A 17,060-nucleotide genomic window follows, 5' to 3' on the forward strand; every position below is an offset into this window, starting at 1 on the left:
TATCATCTAACTTTGCCTGTAATTCCTCCATGAGCATTATGTTATTAAGGATGTCTATCCATCTGGAAATAGATGGAGTGGTGTCCGTTTTCCAGTACAGAGAAATGACATGACGAGCTGCGGATAGGAAGAATCTAAGGAGATTTTGCTTGTGAGATTGGACTGGACCTGGGAGTATGGATAGAAGAGCCGCTAAGGGGGATGGGGTTAGGGAGGTATGATACATATTATTGTAAATACTGAAAACTTTGTCCCAGAATGGGCGGCCCACCAAACATAAATATAGGAGCCCTTTCCTCTGTGACAGCGCCAACATATGTCCGAAGTAGCTTTATTCGTCCCCACCATGTAAGCTTGAGATTATGCCAGGTTTCTTGAGATCGTCGGAGTTTTGTCAGCATAGGGCTATAATTCAAGGCGTATATGTCTTGTAAGTCCTTAGGGATCTCGGTCCCCAAATACTTGGCGATTAGGGAGAAGAGGTGATGTACTGTATGTCCTCTGTGCGGGCTTTTTTCAGTCTGGATGTTGAATTTAAATCCCCTGTAACACACATTTCAAAGTTTCCCATTTATTCATGGCAGATGTCTTGTCTCGTATGTGGGTCTGAACAAAGTCCATAATGGCTTTATACCAGAGGTCTCAAACTGGCAGCCCTCTAGCTGTTGCAAAACTACAAGTCCCATGATGCATTGCTGACAGTTACAAGGATGACTCCCACAGGCAGAGGCATATTGGGACTTGTAGTTTTGCAACAGCTGGAGGGCCGCCAGTTTAAGACCCCTGCTTTAGACACTGCAGCAGTGCACACAGTGTCATTTAGGAGGTTATCGTTCAGTCTCCAAGTGTGATGTTGTGCACCTTGTGGTAGCCTAACAAGGGTTACGTGTACCGGAGCGTGGTCTGACCATAATTTTAGACCGATCCCACAAGCAAGGTCTAGATCCAATAATGTTTGTGATATAAAAATATAGGCTATTCTGCTGTAAGATTTATGTGCAGGGGAGTAATATGTGTAGTCTCTCTCAGCGGGGTGTAGGAGTCGCCACGTGTCAACTAGGGACAACTCCGTTAGTATGGTATGTATTTTAGCTAGTGAGGAGGGTGTGATGTGTGACTTACCAGTGGACGAGTCCAGTCTCGGGATAAGGGGGACATTGAAGTCACCCCTAAGATTAAATTGGGAGTCCCAAAGGCCTTCAGATGGGCTGTCACAGAGGAAAGGAAGTGGAGCTGCTCCTGATTTGGAAGATAAACATTGGCAATTGTAAAAACATTCTGTAAATATTGCAATTTCAAAAGCAAGAACCTGCCCATTGGATCTATGTCAATATCTAGCAGCTCTGGGGTGAAGGATCTGTGGAAGGCCACTGAAACCCCTTTCAGTCTAGATACGGGATTAGTGCTGTGAAACCATGTAGTGAAGTGTTTGTTTGGGAGTGATGGGACTGTGTCTGAGCGAAAGTGAGTTTCCTGTAATAATAGTATTTGCGTTTTGGCTTTGTGGAAATGATGCAGTATCTGCCTGCATTTTTCGGGTGTATTAAATCCTCGACAATTTAGTGAGGATATCTTAAACTCTAAGGCGGTCGCCATAGTGTGGAGAATGTGAGACAGTGTAACCAATATCTGTGGGTCCTAAGGTGAGAAGGCCTAATATTGAATTGATGAGCTGAGATGAGAGGGGGAGAGGAGGGGAGGAAGGCAAAGAGATAAAGAAGGAAAGGTATGGAATGAATGCACTGAAACGGTAATAAGTATGGTAGAACTATGTGCAGGTTGAGTGCAAGGTAGATTTGGGAGAGGTGCCTTAGGGAGCAGTACATCAGTTTGGTGAATTGCTTATGACTGAGCATATTGTTGCTATCTATAGGGAAACTGCTCCCTCTAGTGTCCATTTTGGGGGTAGAGGTAATGGGCACTACAGATTAAAACTAAAATACATTTCAAATACAGAGGCAGTGAAGACTCTGCTAACCCTATTGTGGGGAACGTGTTTGGTCTGGCCAGGGGAGCTTCACCTCCGTCCTGATTGTGTCTAATTATTATCAAAACTTGCAAACAGCACCGTAATCTAACTGAAATATTGTCAATCGAGCTAGATGTGGCATACACAGGGTCACCAAATATCTAACAGCATGCATATGATAACACATATATAAAACAAAAAACTTATAACATGTGCAAAACGTTTGTAACTAAGCTCTGAAGACAGCTGTAAAAGCTGTAAAAATGGACGCATCCATCTCCTCCTCCTTTCTGGAGAGAATGACCCTCTGTAAGGGTCACTCGCCTCACCTGGGATCCCGGGTCAGAGAGGGAAAAAAAAGAAAAGAGGAACAAAACAAAACCAGAGGAGAAAAGATCAAGTCACGATTAAATGAAGATGATAAGATTCCCACCGGCCGGTGGGGAGGTTGGTATTTCATCCTGCTGGGGATTTGGAAGTACAGGATCGAGAGTGTTTCTTTTTGGATTGCTTTTCCCATTGAGAGGAGAGAGGGAGGCCTGGGGTTGCTAATCTGAGGGGCCATTCTGGAACCTGGATTTGTGGAAGTTCAAAAGTTCCCAAGAAGTTAGCCAGGTCCCCGAGTGTACAAAAGATAGTCGACTTGCCATTATGGGATGCGGAGAGATGGAAAAGGAACACCCCCCCCACTGTATTTGATCTGCTTAGCTTGCAAAGCATCGGTTACCGGTTTTAGGGCTTTCCGCATGAGCAGGGTCTGTCTTGATAGATCTGTCAGAAGCATGACAGGGGTGTCATTGAACAAAATGGATTCCTGGGAGCGAGCTGCCTGCATAATGTCAGATTTCACATTGAAAACATGTATGCGGCAAATTACATCTCTAGGGTAAGCCGGGTTGGGGTTGCGGGGTCCCAGGGATCTGTGGATCCTGTCTATTTCAAGTGGTGTCTCTTTAGGCTTGTTCAGCAACTGATTAAACATGGTGGCGGCAGCCATTGCTAAATCTTTATTTTCCACTGAACCTGGCAATCCGCGTATGCGGATATTGTTGCAACGGCTTCTGTTCTCTTGGTCGTCTAGACCATAAAACAGTTGCTGGATTTGGTTGGTGTGCTCCTGCAAAATGTGCTCATGCTCAGAGATTCTGGTGGCTGATTCCTCTACAGTGGACTCAATATCTTCAATGCGGTAGCCTATATCTTTACGGAGGTCACTGATCTCCCTCCTGTATGACCTCTCCAGCCTGCTGATGTAGGATTCAATGTCCTGCTTTGTGGGGAGGGCCTTAATATAGGCCTCCGTGTCCCAGCTTCCCCCCTGGCTGTAATGAGGAGGAAAGGGGCTTCTAGAGTGCGAGGGACTCCTTGGGCGATGGGCTTCTGATTCTGGGGACCAGGGTGAGTGAGGGGGATGTGCGGCTTGTACCTTGGAGGCAGTGTGTGCTGCCGCTGAGCGGGTCGCCACCATCTTGGAGGCCGGCGTGGCCTTGTTGTCCGGTCCCCTCGTGGGGAAATAGCTGCCGATTTCCCCGGTTTTCTGGGTCCCCGGGGTGTGGAGGGTGTTACTGCAGCCTCTTCTGCTCATATGAGAGGCCGATGGGTGCTCTGTCGGCGGTGCTGTGTGCCAATCGTAGGACGGGAGCAGGAGCCGATCTATCAGGCGTCCTTCCTCTCTATGCACCCTAGAAAATGAATTTACGACTCTGGTTGCTATAGTCAACAGGAGCACTATCCTTTAGAGCAGTGGTCTCCAAACTGTGGCCCAGGGGCCAGATGCAACCCTTTGCTTGCTTTTATCTGACCCCTGGGGCACTATTTCATACTCACACACCAATGAAGGGGCATTCCTCCAAATGACTCCAACGATGGAGTGCAATTTCTACCAATGACACAAATGATGGGGCACAGTTCCTACCAACAATGGGGCCCAATTCCTCCCAATGGCACCAACGGTTGGGCACAATTCCTCCCACTAACGCCAAAGATGGGGCAATGTTTACTCCCACTGATGTCAGGACATTTTCTACACCCAATGGTCCCAGTCTGGCCCCCATAAAGTCTGAAGGACAGTAAACTGGCCCTTTATTTAGAAAGTTTGGAGACACCTGCTTTAGAGTACTGTCTGTTTATGAGGCCTAGGCTTTTAGTTGTAGATATTCTGATCCTATGGCAGCTGTCAAATGCTGTCATGCATATTCACTCTAAGCATTTCTTATTCCCTGCACTGAGCAAATTTCAATACCCCCTAGTGTTTGCAACCTTACAATACCCTTTATAAACCAGCAATGACATGAACATATAACCAAATAACTCCTTTTTAACATTCAAAACAAAATATGTTCTCTGGTGAAGAACTTTCACTGCTAGTGAACAAAGTGCAAAAAGACCATATTCTGCATATGATAAGACTGATACACTACGCTATGAAATGTTCTCTTTTTTGATATCATACTACGGTGGAGTGGATAAAAGATGGTGAAGAGGGAAGAATAGCTGAATAAGCAAAGCTTCTTGGGAGCCTGCCACACATATGGTTCATATTGCAAAACATTATGTGATTCACTTATATATAAGGAGTCAATATTTTCTGGTAAGCCTCATTTACCTATCCGAGGGATATTGTACAGGGTAGTGGAAGCGTGAATGGATTTGATTATATAGACTTTAACACTGTAATTTTGGTCTACATTTTTACATACTTTGTTTTTTTCACATTATGGACTTTTTGCACTTTGTTCACTAGTAGTGGAAGTTCTTCACTGGAAAATGTATTTTGGTTTTGAATGTTAAAAAGTGGTTATTTGTTCACGTAAGCGCTGGTTAGTAAAGAGTATTGTAAAATACACTCTATGACCAATAGTTTACAAATACTTGACCATCACACCTAACACGACATGGACAACCCAACAAATGGCTTAATTCAGGTGATCTCAGTGAAGGGTACTGTTATTGTTACAGCAAACAAAGACATTTAGACAGTTGTGTTTTTCCAACTGCATGGGAACAGTTAGTGAAAGACAATTGCTGCATGTCCGTGCCCCTGTGTACAAAGCCTGCTCTATAAAGACATGAATTGGTGAGTTTGGTGTGGAGGAACTCCAGTGACCTGCACAGAGCCCTAATCTCAACCCTACTGAACACCTCTGGGATGAACCAGATTGCTGATTGCGAACCAAGTCTTCTCATCCAACATCAGTTCCTGACCTCTCAAATGCTCTTTTGGCCTAATGGGCACAAATTCCACACACTCCCAAATCTTGTGGAAAGCTTTTAGACTTCACACCATCCCCGCATCCGTCTCACAGCGGGGGTCTGGTGCATCCTTGTTCACCGTATCAGGTCTGATTTCAGCCCGAATTTTGAAATTTGGACCTGAAACGAACCAAAAGACTCAAAACCCGCTGCAGAGATATGTGAAACGGCTCCATAGAAAGCCAGTCAAAATCTCCTGCTATTGCAAATTGGATGCCATGAACCAGTGGTGTGAACCCAGCCTTACAGTAGAGCACAGGCTGTTAAATTTGCATCTGGGGACCAACTCTATATTGATGCTGCCAATGGTTTTGAAATAGGTATCCAAAAAGCTCATATAAGTGTGATGGTCACGTGTCCATAAACTTTTGGCTATAAGGAATGCGTCCTCTGGGAGGACATACTGTATTCTCCCAGCAGCTACACATTATGTTTTTAATGCAGTCAGCCTCAGTGTTGCTAACCGCCCGTAGATTTACGGGCAGCCCGTGATTTTGAACCCTTTTTCGGGGCGCCCGTGAAAGTCCGTTACGGGCACCGTTGCCCGTAAAAATGATGGCTGCGAGCCGACCACGCAACAGCGCATGCACCATTCCGAAGCCGGCCAGGCTCGGGAAAGCTAGTACGCGAATCCATCGAGAGAGACCACGGTGGCCAGCCAGGGCGACTCTGTCCTGTCATGCAGTGCATGACTGCACACTCGTCATAGGTGGAGCGGAGGTATCGGAGGAGAGTGAAGCTGTAGGGGGGATATAATATCCGTAGTAAAAGGAGGACGTTACTGGGAGCCGGGAGAAGTAATATGATGGTGAATAGAGCACATCAGTCTCTGTCCCTGGGCCCTGGCTGCATGGCATATGCAGGGGACAGAGACTGATGTGCTCTATTCACCATCATATTACTTCTCCAGTCAACATCATCAGTGTGCTGTGTCCTCTTTATGTGCCCCTTTCATCTCTCCACAGGTCAGGGCAGCACAGTGCCCGCAGCCTCTGTCCACCTCCTGTAGTATGCCCGCAGCCTCTGTACACCTCCTGTAGTATGCCCTCAGCCTCTGTCCACCTCCTGTAGTATGCCCGCAGCCTCTGTTAACCTCCTGTAGTATGCCCGCAGCCTCTGTTCACCTCCTGTAGTACGCCCGCAGCCTCTGTCCACCTCCTGTAGTATGCCTGAAGCCTCTGTCCACCTCCTGTAGTATGTCCGCAGTCTCTTTCCACCTCCTGTAGTATGTCTGCAGCCTCTGTCCACCTCCTGTAGTATGCCTGAAGCCTCTGTCCACCTCCTGTAATATGTCCGCAGCCTCTGTCCACCTCCTGTAGTCAGGGCTTTTTTTCTCTGACAATAGGGGCAGGAACTCCCCTTTTTCAGAGTCACCCCTTTTCCCCGCCCCTAGCCATCTCCGAACACCGTCCCTTGATTCCATCCCCTACCCACCTCCCAGTACCGCCCATTTTAGACAATACAGAACCAAGTATCATTTTGTGGTGCTAAGTAATTTGTATGGAATTTGGTAATGATATCAAGAAAAGCAGTAAAATGGATCCCATTCAACCAACAATAGATCCCCCTAACAACAATGTACCACCCACAACAAAATCCACCCCCCCCCCCAGCATCAACAGATCTCCGCACAGCCAGCATTAATAGACTCTCTGGCAACCATCAACAATAGACCCCTACCCCAACAGTAGATCTCCTTCAGCAACAACTGACCCTCCAGCAACATAAGACCCACCCTAGCAAAAATAGGTCCCCCACCAGCAACAATAGATCTCCTTCAGCAACAATAGACCCTCCTGCAAAAATAGATCCCCTCCAGCTTGAATAGATCCCCCAGCAGTGAGCATCAATACTCTGCAGCACACCCTAGCACCCCTTGCCATTACATACAGTCAGTCCAGGAGGTGCCGGAACTGCGTTTCCCCGCGTTCCCACTGAAAAAAAGCCCTGCCTGTAGTATGTCTGCAGTCTCTGTCCACCTCCTGTAGTATGTCCGCAGCCTCTGCCCACCTCCTGTATCATGTCTGCAGCCTCTGTCCACCTCCTGTAGTATGTCCGCAGCCTCTGTCCACCTCCTGTATCATGTCCGCAGCCTCTGTCCACCTCCTGTAGTATGTCCGCAGCCTCTGTCCACCTCCTGTAGTATGTCCGCAGCCTCTGTCCACCTCCTGTAGTATGTCTGCAGCCTCTGTTCACCTTCTGTAGTATGTCTGCAGCCTTTGTCCACCTCCTGTATCATGTCCGCAGCCTCTGTCCTCCTGTATCATGTTCGCTGCTTCTGACCATCTCTTGTCTTTTATCATGTCTGCAGTCTCTGAGGGGATCCTAGAAAGGAGTCAAGAGTGGGAGCGCCGTCGGGATGGGGGTTACGGGAAGAGACAGACATGTGTGGACTGTGGAGAGGAGACTATAGAATAGCCACCAAGCTGGAGCCGTCTGACTAAGCCCTGCAAGGTGCACCTGAGAGGAGGTCAGTGACAGTGCCGCCAGGCCAGTCTGGGGGGGTCACTAATGTAAGGGTGGAGTGAATACAACAATGTAGGGCACTGATATAAAGGTTCCCCCCTATATCAGTAACCCCCCTTACCTTAGTGTATTCACTCTGTGGAAGGTGGTCTCTGGTCACCATCCTGCACACTCTGATGTAAGGGGGAACTCTCTGCTGGCTGGGTTGTAGTATCCCGACCTTCATGTAAATTGAGAAATATGTTTTTTGACTTTTGTTTAATTTAAACACATTGCTAATAGCACTGGCTATGTGTTTATAGTTCGAATATTTATATTTTCACTGTTTAGCACTAAAAACAGTAATTTTATGATTTTGTGGCAGTAAAAAAATTGGTGCTGTTTGTAAATTTTGGCGTTCTGCCAGTAAATTTCACTTCGGGGGGTTGGCAACACTGGTCAGCCTTGGTTTTGGGTTATTTTTCTTTGTAATGTTTGCCTTGTTGAATAAAAAGTGAAACTGTGTTTGTTTCATTTTTGATGTGTGATCTAAGACTTATTGCCTCTTGTTCACGAAATTTAGCTTGTCTCATTATACAGAACTTCTGTATTTCATGGAGTGGGTGAGAGGCACATGGAAAGTCTAAGTAAAACAGAACTGAAGCTCAGTGCTCCTAAAAATGTCTTTTTCGAGAGTGAAGCATTATTATACCTCAAAAAAACCTAATCTACTGTATATAGTAAGCAGTATAACCGTTATGTGGCTTGAGTTTAGTTACATTTTGATGGCCCTCAGATGTGGGGTCTTGAAGTGACAAATCATTAGTCGGTCTGAACCCTTTGGGCAGAGAGTTAGCTTCTTTGAGTGTCTTGTGCTTTGGGAGGAAGTGGTGTTGGAGGGCGCCACTGTGCCATTCTTAGTTAAGGAATTTGCCTCTTTGATCCACATCCTGTCAAATCCTCCTGGGTGTTAGTGATCTTCCAAGAAACTCTCTGCCTGCCATATACAGGGATGAACAGCGGCATTATGCCTCCAGGCTTTGATCCCTTTTTGGAGATCTGCAGAGAGCCTAGGGTCTTCCACAAATGTGTGACCTTGCTCTTCAGGCCAAAGGGTCTGCTGTTCAAAGACCATCCTCATGATCAGTGGTGGGCACCTGGACTGGCCTTCACAATAGACTTAGCAGCCCATGCAGGTGCTAAGAGGCCTGAAAATCGAAGGAGGCCCCATTTGAAAGCCGTGAAGCAATTTAAACATTAAAAATTGAAGATAACAAAAATTCAGTACTGTATCATTAAGGAATGCAGAGATTGCTCTTGAAACCTCTGTTAGCTTAGGAGATGATGTTGGGCATCTGCTGTTACCATTAGGGTTCTTTAGCCATGCCTCGGATGGCCTCACTAGACGCATAGTGTTTGTTTCGGGGTGGTCCTGCAAAATTATCAGTGGAGAGATAGCAGCACAACCATACTGATGGCGTTTTGGCTTTAACTTTATGGCTAGTTTCTTCTTTTCTTATGTGCAAATTTAAAATATGGCATACCCCACTTACTCCTGACAAAGGTTCTTTTGCAAAACGTTGGATTTTTCTTCGCTTGGCAACGGTGTAGATAACTTCAAATACTATGGAAAATGCATGTTAATATCCTTGTATCTGAAACTATTGTGTACAAATGCAAATAGACCAGCCAAAATGTAATTTTATGCCTCTTTTTCTATGTGATGTAAATGAAGCAAATATTATGTATTTTAAGATAATCTGTGCTTGGAACATACATTGCCTAAAAAGTCCCATGGGAAATTTGTATGTTTATGTTATTGCTGTGAGCTATGGCATCATGATCACATGCAAACTGGACAAAATAATATGGCATCATGGACAAAATAAGCCTCCAACACCACCTTCAGGCTGCAGTGGGATCTGCGATGGCATCTATTTAATAGTGTAACTGTCAGATATAATTACATTATTGAGGAAATACCAATTATTTATTTTTTTTTTAATGTAAAAGTATATTTTGGTAATATTTTTGTGCATTTGCTAGCCTATAATAAAAAAAAAACAGTTTTTTTTTTTAAATAGTGTACCAAAGAAAGTTTAATATGTTGTTAGAAATACCTGATATTTTCTAATGACACCTTATACCAGACAGATTGTTTACAGATTAGATGGTTGTACCCTGGAACCTGTGCATTTTGGGTCCATTGACAGCTGTCACACAGGGATTTTCCCGACAGCTGGTCAAACCGACCACATGGTCTAACTCTAAGATGACCATTACTCCCTCTATACCTTACTTTAGACCTCCAACACCATATCCTGGCTTATTACCTTTTCTGGTTCAAGATGCAAGTTTTAGTATACATAGACAGTTTGTGTACAAGGTGTATTACACGGTATCATCCTGGATTGTATCACTTGTTGTTCTCCAATTTGCTTCATGATGGAAATCTTATGTTGTTCTGTATTATGCCATTTATGTGATACCATCTTCTGTGCAATTGGTGTTATTTGTATGTTTCAACTAAAACTTTTTTGAAACAAAAACAATATTATTTAGGTATGCAAACTATTTATAGAGTTAACCGACTCATGCTGATGCTGCTAATTTCGGCCTGACTATCTAGGCATGAGGAATGAGGCTTGTTTTCAGAGCCACCTTGAGGCAGATCACAATTGAGCTGAATTTCAACTTTATAGCTAAATATACACACCCAAACCAATGTACAGCATTACCTTTGACCCTGGTTAGATGGGTCTCTAAGATCTATTAATCTGAAGAGATGGACAAGTCAGCCTCCTCACTAAAGAAGGGTGGCCTCCCAGCAGCCATCTTGTCAGAGTGTGTTGGCACTGGTTAGGGAAAGCTGATTTTCAACTTAAACACTTCATAGCAGCACTTCCTCGCCAAATAAGAGAAGCAGAAGCACCTACAGTGGTAGAGCGATTATGTACCATTGAAAAAACAAGTGGGAATATATCTAGGATATATAAATCCTTGACAGAATGGGAAGATCTGGAAATCCCAACATTTATAAAAAATTGGGAGAGGGAATTGGGGAAACGAGGAAGGAATCGAGAAATAGGAAAAATTCTGAAACTGGTACATAGATCATCAGTAAATAATGGGATGGTGGAAATTAATTATAAATGCGTAACCTGGTGGTAAATGAACCCCAGAAATACTAGGGAAATATCAAATAGGAAAAACAATGGAGTGTTGGGGGGGCTGTAAACAAATGGGAACCATGGCCCATATATGGTGGGGTGCCCTAAAATTAGAACGTACTGGAAGGAAATACTGAGTTATATTAAGGAAATTACTAATATAGAGATACCTGAGGAACCATGGACATGTCTATTTCATGGGGTAGATATCCTGACAAAAGAATATAGAAACTCAATGATTGTACATATGAAGAACGCTGCAAAAAGCTTAATACCAAGGAAATGGAAGGAAGTAGAGAGTCCAAAAATTAGAGAGTGGTTTGATAAAATAGAAGAGATATATAACGGAATTTCTAAGACAGAGCTATGAGGATACTAGAGAGGGATTCATTAAGAGATGGGAAAAGTGGAAAAAGTTTAAATTAACAAAGAAATACAGTGAGATTAAGATTACCTAGAGAAGAGGAGAAAGAAGGGTCTGAGAATGGGGTGGAAGGGGGGGGGAGGGTAAGGGTAGATAAAGGTATGGAAACAAAATTTGTTAATATATATCCCTATCGAGTAGGAAAAATTGTTTTTTTTTTACCTTTTTCGTGTATAATACATTTTGATAGAATAAAGAATTAAAAAAAAGGGAACAGTATCTTGACAGTATGGAAAACATAGGGGGACACACTTTGCTATTCAGTGCTATTTTGTACTTTAGGGCCCTTTCACACTGGGGCGGGGGCGGCGGGAAAGCGCCGCTATTGTAAGCGGCGCTTTACCGTCGGTATTCGGCCGCTAGCGGGGCGGTTTTACCCCCCGCTAGCAGCCAAGAAAGGGTTAATAACCACCGCAAAGCGCCTCTGCAGAGGCTTTTTGCCGGCGGTATAACCGCGCTGTCCCATTGATTTCAATGGGCAGGAGCGGTGAAGGAGCGGTATTCACCGCTCCGAAGATGCTGCTAGCAGGACTTTTTTTCCTGTCCTGCTAGCGCACCGCTCCAGTGTGAAAGCCCCGAGGGCTTTCACACTAGGGAGACAGCAGTGGCACTTTCAGGTCGGTTTGCAGGTGCTACTATTAGCGCAATAGCGCCTGCGAACCGCTCCAGTGTGAAAGGGCCCTTACAGTGCTATGCTGGGGACTGCAGTGTGGTGGGCTACATACCCTTGTGTACTCCCACTTCATGTTCACAGTTACATAGACCCAACTGGCCTTCTTTGACTGCTTTTGTTCTGTATCAGCCAGAAGTATGCTACTGGCTTCAAATTAAACCCAAGCATATTAGCTCATCGAGGCATCAAAGACCTTTACTACAAAAGGGTTTAATAACTCAATATTTCAAGTGTGATATACGCTATATTATCAAAAGTATTGGGATGGCTGCCTTTACACGCACATGGACTTTTAAGGCATTCCAGTCTTATGCCCCGTACACGCGGTCGGACTTTGTTCGGACATTCCTAGCATTTTTTCCAAAGGATGTTGGCTCAAACTTGTCTTGCATACACACGGTCACACAAAGTTGTCGGAAAATCCGATCGTTCTAAACGCGGTGACGTAAAACACGTACGTCGGGACTATAAACGGGGGAGTGGCCAATAGCTTTCATCTCTTTATTAATTCTGAGGATGCGTGGCACTTTGTCCGTCTGATCTGTGTACACACGATCGGAATTTCCGACAACGGATTTTGTTGTCGGAAAATTTTATAGCCTGCTCTCAAACTTTGTGTGTCGGAAAATCCGATGGAAAATGTGTGATGGAGCCTACACACGGTCGGAATTTCCGACAACAAGGTCCTATCACACATTTTCCGTCGGAAAATCCAATCGTGGGGCATTAGTCTGTAGGGTTCAATATTGAGTTGGCCCACCCTTTGCAGCTTTAACAGCTTCAACTCTTCTGGGAAAGCTGTCCACAAGGTTTAGGAGTGTGTCAATGGGAATGTTTGACTATTCTTCCAGAAGCACATTTGTGAGGTAAAGCACTGATGTGGACAAGAAGGCCTGGCTTGCAGTCTCCACTCCCTGTAATTAATCCCAAAGGTGTTCTATTGGGTTGAGGCCCAGTCAAGTTCGTCGGCCCCAAACTGACTCATCCATATCTTTATGGACCTTGCTTTATGCACTGGTCCAAATCATTTGGTGGAGGGGGGATTATGGTGTGGGGTTGTTTTTTGGGGGTTGATCTTGGCCAGCAAAGGTAAAGGTATTAAGGCATCAGCATACCAAGACAATTTGGACAATTTCATGCTCCCAACTTTGTGGGAACAGTTTGGGGATGGCCCTTTCCTGTTCCAACATGACTGTGCACCAGTGCACAAATCAAGGTCCATAAAGACATGGATTAGCGAGTTTGGGGTGGATAAACTTGCCTGGCCTGCAAAGAGTCCTGACCTCAACCCAACAGAACACCTTTGAGATGAATTAGAGCAGAGACTGCGAGCCAAGCCTTCTCGTCCACATAAGTGCCTGACCTCACAAATGTGCTTCTAGAAGAATGGTCAAACATTCCCATAGACACACTCCTAAACCTTCTGGACAGCCTTCCCCAAAGAGCTTAAGCTGTTATAGCTGCAAAGGGTGAGCCAACTCAATATTAAACCCTACGGACTAAGACTGGGATGCCATTAATGATCATAAGGGCAGGTGTCCCAATTCTTTTGGTAATATAGTGTATGTATGCCTAGCTAACACTTTCAGTAAAAAAAATTTGCTGAACACTGTGCTTCCAAAACTCCTAAACTCAAAATAACTTCATCAATTTTAGAAGCCAAAAGGTAAAATAACAGATCAGAGGCAGTTGGCAATATGCAGGATTATTAAAGAGAAGATATAACTTGAAAGTTTAGTAATTTTAATATGTTTAATATAAGTTCATTGTATTTTACAGCAAGCTGATGATTTGCATATTATACTATTTTTGTATCAAAAGAAAACTGTACTGAGATAATATGGAGGCTGGCATTACTAAAAATTTGCGTGTGTATATATATATATATATATATATATATATATATATATATATATATATATATATATATATATATATATAATATATAATAATATATATTTCCCTGTTTGATTGGAGTTCTCTTTAATACCCTCTAAAAAAAAATAATTGACCTGGAACAAGCATGTATTCCTTTTAACTAATCATCATACTATTCCGGCCTAGTGACTACATATTGAAACCAGAAGCAGACAGGCTACTAGTCTTTTTAGAAAGAGGTGCATGAAGGTGCCCTGTGTTTCCTTTATTACAGGTATCCTTTAGGACAATATACTCCCTTTAACACTTGTCACACTAGGACTGTGGCACAACCCCCCCGGTTTCTCCGAGTCCCAGGCTCTACGTTTCAGAGGAAATGGTCGGTTAAGATCTTCATTTTGTATGAGGCCTCCTGAACTATCCTGACTGTGGGGTCTTCTCGTGGGCAATCTGGCTCTGTCGCACTGACCAGCTGATGCAGGGTGCCTTGGCAAGCCTATATTTAACGGCACTGCCCAGCGTGAGAACCTGTAGCTGTTAGACTTAACTATCCTTGACTTTATGCGACTTAGGGCAGATTCTGAAAAAGTACTGTAGGTCCGAGGTAGAAGTTGCTTATCCATTGTGGAGGTGGGAGTTTCCTTATGCAGCAGCTTGGTAGATTTTTGCTTTATTTGCCAAAGTTTGAGTCTCTGCTCCAAGGTGCTCACTTCTTGTAGGACCTGGGTGACTTTGTCCATCTTATCCAAGAGGTCAGAGATTGCTCTGGGAAGATGTTCCACTGCCAGGGCAGGTGAAAGAACAGGTCGAGGACTACTTGGAGGGTCTTGTTCTTCCACAGAGGGTGGTCGATGGACCGGTTCAGTCTTAGCTGGAATATGGGAGGAGGCTGGAGACGATTTGGTAGCATAAGATCCTAGGCCTTCAAATTTTACACTATGGCGATACTAAATGGGAATTAGAAATATACAAAATTAAAATAGGAGCTGTGATGAAACACAGTAAAAATAAAAGTTTATATTCACAAAATAAAAGTATGGGGAAGACGACAAAATATGTATTAAAATGCTGCAGGCTGGGAGTCACTGTAGGGATAATGAGGGTTCGGGGGGGGGGTCTAGGGGACTCTTCCGTAGACATGGTGGCCTTGTATAGGATGAGGTTTCTGGAAGGGACTGTAGCTTATCATGGGGCATTGTGGGTTGACTGGAGGGTACTGAGTGCTAGGAGGTACTGTTGGACACTGTTAGAGGATGGAGAGACTACGGGAGGCTGTGAGCACTGTGAGAGGTTGGGGGGCAATGTGTAGGCTGAAGGCTTTCAGGGGGCCTGGGGGCCACACTGTGGGCAGATATGGGAGGTTGGGAGCACATTGGGAAATGGAAGGCACTGTGGTAGATTAGGGGATCTGGGAGAAGAAAGGCTAGCAGCTGACCCCAGGCCGGTGGTTGAGAAACTACCTTTTCCTGGTGTCTTGTACTGAAAAATGACCAGCATAAGCATACCTTTACCCTAAATTGTTCCTATTTAGTAGGTGTGTAGTATAAGAGATGGCAAGATTTCAGTGGCATTACTGTGGTTATAAAAAAAATTCTAAGCCACCCTTAACAATAGAGTTAAATTTTAACCAGCTATCGTCATGGTAAAGACAAAGGGGACAGCATTCTGAGGCTTCCCCTGTGGTTCTGCATCATTGATGTGTCATGTGATATAAAGCTTAAAACTTAGCCTGCTAATGCTTCCCCACACCCTTGGTCACTTGACTAGAGGAAATCTTAGTAAGGGCTTTTTAAGTCATTCATCATTTTTTAAGCAATTGTGTAATTCCTCACCTCTTTCACTTTGTTGACTCCCAGCCACAGTTTAAACCTTTTCACAAAGAAGTCAATCATCTCATAATCTTGAGGTTCCAGAGCCAAGCGATAACATTCGTCTCGGGTACGACGATAGCTAGTCTGTACTGAGCCACACAGAAGCCCCCTGCACACCAGCAAGACACTCAGCCCCAACCATCCAAGACAAGGGACACATTTTAGCATGGGCCAGAAGATCCGACCATTCCACAGGAAGTCCGAAAATTTGTTACAGGAGATACTGAGTGCTGGTAATAATACACCGGCCACCTGAAAAGAGATTATGCAATGTTTTTAAAGTATTTGTGCAATAATTGATGCATATATTATATGGGTGCCAAATACAAAGCAAAACAATAACTGGCATTCAACCTGACTCATACATCTATAGTTCCTTTGAACAGAAAATCTCTGGATGACTGATACCTGGAACACAAGAAGCTTGAACCCAACATTGGAGGCTGTATCTACTCAACTCCCGAAAGCATTGCTTTATCTGGAGTAGGCAAGTCACTGTGCATAATGAAGCAGAGGTCTCATTTGGCGTGGAAATCTGAAAGATGGACAATAGTAACCCAGCTGGATGGCAGTCTTTTTAAAAAAGTTTCCCTTTAAAATGACCACAGTCTTCAGATTATATAATATGGAAAAAACAGGTAACATTCTGGGTTCCATAGGGGCAAGTTGGCCCAGACCTCTGTTACTTAACCACTTCAGCCCCGGACTATTTGGCTGCCTAAAGACCAGAGGACTTTTTCCAATTTGGCACTGCATCACTTTAACTGCTAATTGCGCGGTCAAGCAATGCTGTACCCAAACAAAATTTGCGTCCTTTTCTTCCCACAAATAGAGCTTTCTTTTGATGGTATTTGATCACCTCTGCGGTTTTTATTTTTTGCGCTATAAACGGAAAAAGACCGAAAATTTTGAAAAAAAATGATATTTTTTACTTTTTGTTATAAAAAAAATCCAATAAACTCAATTTTAGTCATACATTTAGGCCAAAATGTATTCGGCCACATGTCTTTGGTAAAAAAAATGTCAATAAGTGTATATTTATTGGTTTGCGCAAAAGTTATAGCGTCTACAAGCTAGGGTACATTTTCTGGAATTTACACAGCTTTTAGTTTATGACTGCCTATGTCATTTCTTGAGGTGCTAAAATGGCAGGGCAGTACAAAAACCCCCCAAATGACCCCATTTTGGAAAGTAGACACCCCAAGGAAATTGCTGAGAGGCATGTTGAGCCCATTGAATATTAATTTTTTTTGTCCCAAGTAATTGAATAATGACAAAAAAAAAAAAAATTACAAAAAGTTGTCACTAAATGATATATTGCTCACACAGGCCATAGGCATATGTGGAATTGCACCCCAAAATACATTCAGCTGCTTCT

The 17,060-nt window shown here is 43.9% G+C and overlaps 1 protein-coding gene across 1 annotated transcript in view; it reads right to left on the reverse strand.

The window, feature by feature from the left end:
* Positions 1-13,893: 13,893 nt before the first annotated feature.
* LOC141113399 (polycystin-1-like) overlaps positions 13,894-17,060 on the reverse strand; it is a 179,305-nt gene continuing 176,138 nt past the window's right edge. Inside the window, exons 49-50 of the mRNA XM_073606457.1 lie at positions 15,644-15,934; positions 13,894-14,758 (exon numbers count right to left, since the gene is read on the reverse strand). Of these exons, the coding sequence (XP_073462558.1) occupies positions 14,093-14,758; positions 15,644-15,934 (957 nt within the window). The 3' untranslated portion in view covers positions 13,894-14,092. The remainder of the gene's footprint in view (positions 14,759-15,643; positions 15,935-17,060) is intronic.

This window comes from Aquarana catesbeiana, linkage group LG12, assembly GCF_042186555.1.
Source record: "Aquarana catesbeiana isolate 2022-GZ linkage group LG12, ASM4218655v1, whole genome shotgun sequence".
In the NCBI taxonomy this organism is placed as follows: Eukaryota; Metazoa; Chordata; class Amphibia; order Anura; family Ranidae; genus Aquarana; species Aquarana catesbeiana.